This window comes from Arachis ipaensis, chromosome B05, assembly GCF_000816755.2.
Source record: "Arachis ipaensis cultivar K30076 chromosome B05, Araip1.1, whole genome shotgun sequence".
NCBI classification, from domain to species: Eukaryota; Viridiplantae; Streptophyta; class Magnoliopsida; order Fabales; family Fabaceae; genus Arachis; species Arachis ipaensis.
Window position 1 is genome coordinate 41484022 of NC_029789.2, and position 7238 is coordinate 41491259.

The 7238-nt window shown below is 30.3% G+C and overlaps 1 protein-coding gene across 5 annotated transcripts; it reads right to left on the reverse strand.

The window, feature by feature from the left end:
* Positions 3278 to 6695, reverse strand: LOC107643566. 5 transcript variants are annotated; one of them, XR_002362825.1, is made up of 8 exons: positions 6264 to 6685; positions 6093 to 6170; positions 5636 to 5703; positions 5328 to 5551; positions 5128 to 5211; positions 4711 to 4774; positions 4087 to 4213; positions 3278 to 3771 (listed from the first exon to the last, which is right to left on the reverse strand). XR_002362825.1 is itself a non-coding variant. In XM_016347246.2 (7 exons), the coding sequence occupies exons 4-7, from the start codon at positions 5369 to 5371 to the stop codon at positions 3544 to 3546; spliced, it is 420 nt and encodes a 139-aa protein (XP_016202732.2). In that variant the 5' UTR covers positions 5372 to 5551; positions 5636 to 5703; positions 6136 to 6170; positions 6264 to 6695; the 3' UTR covers positions 3278 to 3543. The 5 variants fall into 5 exon arrangements, 3 of the variants coding, with proteins under 3 accessions (XP_016202732.2, XP_020979345.1, XP_020979346.1); XR_001620908.2 differs by having other exon boundaries at positions 6136 to 6559; XM_016347246.2 differs by lacking the exon at positions 4087 to 4213 and having other exon boundaries at positions 6136 to 6170; positions 6264 to 6695.

Genomic DNA, 7238 nt, shown 5'->3' on the forward strand with positions numbered 1-7238 from the left:
CTTTCTTTTTTCTTTTTTATTTTATATTTATTTTATTTTATAATTTTTTAATAAAAGGTAATTTGGTAATAAAAAAATATAATTGGTAAAAAGGACGATTTTAAAACAAATTGAAATCTTGGGGACCATTTTGGAGCGAAAAAAAGGTGAGGGACGAAATAAATTTTCAACCCCTACGTTGGAGACCAAAATCATATTTAATCCTTTATGAAATTTGTTCTCAGTCCAGGCTTCAAACCACTAAGAAAGAAATAGAGAATTATTTAGGTACGTAGTTGTTGTTGCAACAAGTTATGTATGACTTAATTTGTAGAAAGTCTTTTGAAATTCTATTGTTTAAAATTTTTGAGATACCTTGTGTAAAGTTGTATTTTGGAAACTTTAATTATGTATCTATAATTGATGATACTTTTGACATCATTTTTTGTTTTACTTTTGGTATATTATAGCAATTACAACTATTCATTTTGATGACAATCATAAATTTTGAAATCCAGTTAAAAAATATATTTGAGTTAAAATAGTTTTTAATTTGCATATTTGATTTTATATATTATTAATGCATATTTGATTTTCAATTCTCATCACTAATTTGATATTCATTTCTCTTAATTATGTCTTTTTTTTCTTCATTATCTACCCATACAAAAAATTGAAAAAAATTTATAAAAGAAAGAAATATTAGGAGGAGGAGGAGTCTCATATCATAATTTAAAACAACTCATATCATAATTTAAAAATGGTCTCTTTAAATTTGCATTTGTCTTATTCTAATAAAGAATAGATTGCGCATCCCACAACTACACTAATGTGGATCCCAACTCTGTTTCGATGTGCATTCCTCATTATCCACCAAGTACTATGCGAACAAGATCTATCGGAGCTTCTAGAATCTTGGTTGCTGCTCCTCAATATCCTTCCCAAGATAACAGCAACTTCAATCTTAGAGATTTGGGGTTCTTGTTAGTTTTTATGTTCAATCAAGAGGGATTAAATTGATGTTTATAATAATTTGACTTTATCAGATAAATGTTCTTAATACCAGATATCAATTGAATGTGTCTTGTTATTTTTTTTATCGACTGAAATAAATGAAAAAATTAACTTGAATTACATCTTAAAATTTGAGAGTCATTATAATTTTGGGAGTCAAATTGAGTTTGATCTTCAAAAATTATTTTGAGTATTATCTCCAATTAATACTATCAAATTCAAGAGTAACTATTAGATTTTGTAATATCTCATGCAAAATTAAATATTTTTATTTAATAATTATATTTAAATACAATAATATAAAATATTTTTTATTTATTTATTATGTCAAAAATATTTGGTTAATTTAAATAGACTCTATTCAGTGTTTTCTGTTAATTAACAAAAGTAAATTTGGTTAATATTTGGTCATTTTTGTCAACTAATTTAATTATTTTTTAGGATTTAATTTACCATTTGTATTTTTTAAAATTATTTTTGTCAACATCAAAATCTTTTGGTATCAATTTGACGGTTTTCTTTAAAATGTAATATCAATTCTTCTTTTATGAACTTAGAATAGTACTTAAAACATTTAATACTTATTTGGATGCTGTTAAGTTGTTAGAAAATGATATTTTTTAATATATAATGATCTTTCTTTTTTTATTTAATGTATTTGACTAAATTTTAATAGTAAAAATAAAAATACTACTTGACATAGAGTGATTTTTGGGTGTCATTTGTAACACCCTAATTTTTAATACTTCATGATCGTACTAAAAGTTCGAGCGGTACTTACCTCTAAACCTTTTTACTATATACTATTTTTATTTAATATTGAGCCTTCGCGAACACGAACCAAAACTTTAATTAAAAAATCGAAGAGTCGGTACTGTAAATCATTTAATCATAAAATTATATATATCCACGTAGTATTATATATATAGACTTATTCAAAGATCCTCAAATACAATTCCTACCCCTCTAAAAACTAAAACAATGAATGACGAGGGGAAAATAAAATCTTACAACTCAACGTGTAAACAGAATCTTCTATGCTCTTGTAGTTTCGCACTAAACCTTCGCACTTGTAGCTGAAAGGGGTGGAAATATGGGATAAGAACTCGGGAGTTCTTAGCAGGGTCGGGGTTAGAAGTTAAGTTCATTATCCAAATTTAAAACTCATATTTTCCTTATAAAAATTTCACACAAAATGACATTTCATATATTTCACACACCTTACTAAGAAATCATTTTAACCAAAACTTGCCACTGGTCCTTCCAATCACGGTCTTTGACCCAAATCATATCAACTCGGCCTACGGCCCAATTCAACACGAATCACCATCAAAACTCAATCATAAAATAGAATCAATCATAGACACAAATAATGCAAGACAAACACAAATCAGAGAACAATTACAGAATATAGAATCCAATCACAAGCACACACAATCATGAAAACATAATCACAACAAGTATGCGCAAACAAGTATGATGCATGTCTTGTCCTATACAGGCCATGAGCTCATGTGTCGGTCTGTTGCCCAATTTCCAACACTAGTCCTGAGATAAGCATTTCGTATTGTCGTCCTTATCTCAGCCAACATCCCCTCCATGAGCATTACACATCACCGTCCTCATGGGAACCTTCCTTCCGGTCTCCAGTGAGCGTTATGCATCGCCGTCCTCACTGAGTCATCCTTATAGTATCAAGTGAGCGTTACGTATCGCCGTTCCCACTAGACACTTGGCACTGAGGCCTAAACAACACTCAATTTCTTTTCAATATTTGCTCTCTACTCTACCGCGGTAGAGATTCCTTTAATTAATACCTTCTTTTATATCTGCTCTATTGTGGCAGACGTTCATTGAAATCTTTTAGTCTTTGATCTCTTCTCACCTGTGGTAGACAGTCTTTTAAAATCTTTTTATCTTTGGTCTCTTCTCTCCTGTGGTAAAGATCTGCTCTCCTGTGGCAGATATCCCTTTAGTTAATACATTCTTTTCTTTCTCATCTTTCTCTTTTATTTTTTTTACTTCTTTTCTTTCTCTCTTCTTTTCTTTAATCTTTTAATTCTTTATCATAACTTAACTTCACATTTTCCCTCGCCTTTTCCTAAGTATCTTATGAAAAAAAATTATAAAGTACTTTAATTAAGTTTGCGTTCTCTAAAACTTTTAAAATCACTCTATTTGCTCTTCTCTAATATATCTAATATATAATAATATCTCTACTAATTAATATTCGTAATAAAATATTAACAATAATATAAATAGAATAATTTAAATAATATAAAAATTTAGAAGGAAATTAAAATATTACATATTTGAACAAAATTTAACATGAATAATTTGAAATATAAAACAAGGTCTGTCAATATGACCTCGACCAAACTGGATAGTAAATTAATATAAAAACCCCTTCGCATCCCAATTGGATGAAATAAAGATTGTATTTCAACTATATAAAGCACTAAAATTAATTTGACTGATTAAAGCATTCTCGCTGTCACTTGAAAATATGATGACACCCTATGCAGAAACTATAAATATATATTGAAAATTTCAAACTCTAGATAAGTAAGCCACTAGAAAAGAGGTCATTTGATTTAGTGAGTTACCAAAATGATCAAACACTATTCCTGGTTGGCAAACATGCTTGAACAAGCGAATGCCAGGTTCTCTTTCTTCTTCTTCCTGGTTGATCTTGGGATCTTCATCATTCAGAACAGGGTCAAGTTCCTTCACTATCTCTATAGTCTCTTCCAACATGTCATATAGAAGCTTTTGTGCCTGCCACGAGCATCATCATCACCATAAGACCAAGAAAAAGGAATTGGGAAACATGTGGAATATAACACCCACTCATTAGAGTTTTCTTTCAAAAAATTAAATTCCTAAGCCGACATATTAGATATAAACCATTCCTATTTTTTTTTATCTAAATTTTAAAAGAAAAAGACAAATAAATGAAAATTTCTAATTTCTTTATTACGAAACAAATAAATTCCTCTAACCATTGTAAATAAGAAAAAGGACATATGTGTCCTCAGCTTACAAATCAGAATTTAGAAACAGAAAAAAATGAAGGTGCTGTAGGGTACGAACCTAGAGTTGGTTGTGCTTAAGGGTGTGGGGGTTTGGGCTTGCATTCTTGGGCAGCATTAGGGTGACTCCTTTGATGAAACGCAAGCTGTTTTTGCTAACCATCTGCTGCACACTCTACTAGTCTTTCCTATAACATTACTGTTGTATTAGATCTCATCTCTTCCTCTATCTCTATTGTAATTTGACTCAAAAAATAATACAACCCAAAATTAGAGGGGACATGAGAATAGAAACTGTTATTTACTCTACATTACTAAGCCCATTAATCAATCATAACTATACAAGTACATACAAATAATTGAAATATTACTTAATACATTATTAATTATTATTTATACAAATAATTGTACTGTCAAAAGGAGCATAATATTAGTTATTATTTATATATCTGGAAAGTGAATACACAATGAAAGCCATTAGATGTCAATAAATACAAAGTACTAAATGCCTTGATTGACACATAGCCATCATATGATTATATAACTAGTACGCATAAGAAAGGAGGAGAATGGAAAATGGTAAAATGAAAAACAACCCTAAATTTGATCCACTCAAGCAGTCAAGCCCTCCCCTCCAACTTTAGGAAACAATGGATTAAATAGAGAAGGGGTAATAGGATAATACCAGATTTTTTTTCTTGAATAATTTGTGCTGACGTTCAATTGCTTCCTTTATTTCTATTAGTTGCCTATACAAAAGTAAATAAATGAAAATAAAAAATCAAAAGACAACAGAATTCATGTATGTATTATTTAAAATGCAACCTTTTCATAAAGCAAGGTTCCAATTTTGGCCATAAAAAAGAGGCCTACAATCATAAGAAATTTTCATGCTCTGCAATATGGTAAATTCTTTATATAAATACCATCACTTTTTTGAATTCTTCTTTGTCTATTTCCCTATTAACATGATCCTTAGAGAGCTCAGATGCACAAACCAGGATATCATTGATAGTGGACAAAATCAATTGCTATCGTAACAATATGTGTATAATCATTATGATTGTGACATTTTTTCTTGAAGGAAGGAAGAAGATCCTACCCATTATTGTTAAGATCAAACATTTTGAAGACGACTGTGAAGCTGGATTCTGGTATGCTGAGGAGAGTAACAAAAAAGATGTACCTGTAATTGAGGAAGAAATGAATTTGTTATCCAAATTAGCAGCACTTGAAATCTGAACAAATGAGATTGATTCATGTATAGAAGAAGATGTGATAACAACAGAACAGAATACTCACTCTAGAAAAGAAATGACTCCATCATTGTTAGTGTCAAAGAGCATAAAGAATTCAGAGGGTTAACACCGCAATGTACCAAGAACCTGCTCCCCTCTAAGAAAGCCCTCTCTAACACGGTTTGATTCCGAAGGAGGGAACACCGGAACAACAGCACGCATCAAATCTACAGGTGTCATATAAACCTTGCCATTTGCGATTTTGATCGATGCAAAGTACTCGAAAACCTGCAAATTAAATGAATAAGAATCAATATCACTGATCATTGAAGAAACACATAATGGAAAAGACTAAAAAAGTGAAATGATTACCTTTTCTGGAGGGCTCTGTAAGCGGATACGTTTTTCATAGTTGAAGAATACTCTTCTTCTGTAGCTGTCTGTAAAGGATAAACACAAGAAATCCAAAGATTACATTTGGCATAACCTGCTAACATAGAAGATAGAGGCATGACGACGGCAGAGGAGATACAGAGATCAGTCACAAAACGCAAACACACAAATTCTATTTATCATTTGAGGCATTTCCGGAATCAATTAACAGGCATGTCATCATATCATAGAAAACAATCTAATCAATAATCACACTTACTAAAACAACTAAATGAAAAATAAAAAACACAAAGATTGAAGAATAGAAAATCACTAAAGTTTGAAAGAAAAAAAGAAGAAACAAAAGATCAATTCGAAGGGAATCGAAGAAACACATTTTCTAGTAGGCGAATCAGATCAGAGAACGAAGAAATAAAAAATAGGGAACAAAAAAAACCTGAAAACAGATCTGATTTGAAAGAAAGAGCGTTTTTATTTACCTCTTTGAAAGAGCCTGAGCTTCTTCCTCCGTGAGCTTGCCTCGATACAAACAACGAAAAGCGAAAATTAGAAAAAGAATTCAAAAAGTCAAAGAGAGAGAGAGAGAATAGTGGATGAATGTGTGAACCTGGTCTCCATTCATAACTCCAGCAGGCGACGGTCGACGGAGGAAACTTGGCGGCAACGGCGGCAAGGAGATGAATGGCGGTGGCGATGGAATCATGATTCTAGGGTTTCAGACTCTCCCTGCTTGTTCTCTCTCTCGATCGAATAACTCTTTCATTTTTTTTTTATTTTTGGTATGGATTTGGTAAATATTTTTTTGGGTTGGGTTTTTTATAAATAATCGGGTTGAAAAGTGAAAACAAATAGTGAAAGTTTTTAGTCACCAAAAAAAAAAGTGAAAATTTTTGTTAACTCTTTAAAGTTGTTATAAATAAATTATATTGTGGAGGTTTTAATAATTTTCACTAAAAAATTTCTACAAACAAATAAGAATTTTGTAGTGTTCGGTGATGCATGAGGAACAAAACAAAGATGATTAGTGATGAGTGGTGTTTAGGCTTATAGGTGTCAAGGTTAGAAAAATAAAAGAAACAAGTGTCATGGTATATATGTATAAAGGAAACATGTATAAGAATTATATATATGTATATAAGCATGCAGCCACGTTATTTCATTCCTCTTCTTGTTTCCTTACCTTAAAATATTTTATATTATTATATCCAAATATAATTATTAAATAGAAAATATTTATTTTTATATGAGATATTTAAATATAAAATTATTTTTATTTTTTAAAAAAATCTTTAAAAAATCATTTGAATTTTTTTTTTTTTGATAAAAACTCATACAAAACCCATAATTTCGTTCAATCAAACTCAATACTAAAATTTAAATAAAAGAAATTGTCATCAGTGTGATATAATTGCAATGACGTATTATTTTTTATGAAAAACAAAACCAAAACCATAAGTACCTTCTTAAAGTTCTGGATCAGCCCGGCTCCATTCCAAACAAACTTAATAATAATAATATGCATGCATGGTAAAAACCAATCTACTTAATCTACTGTATATAATTTAGGCTCGTCAATCAGCAT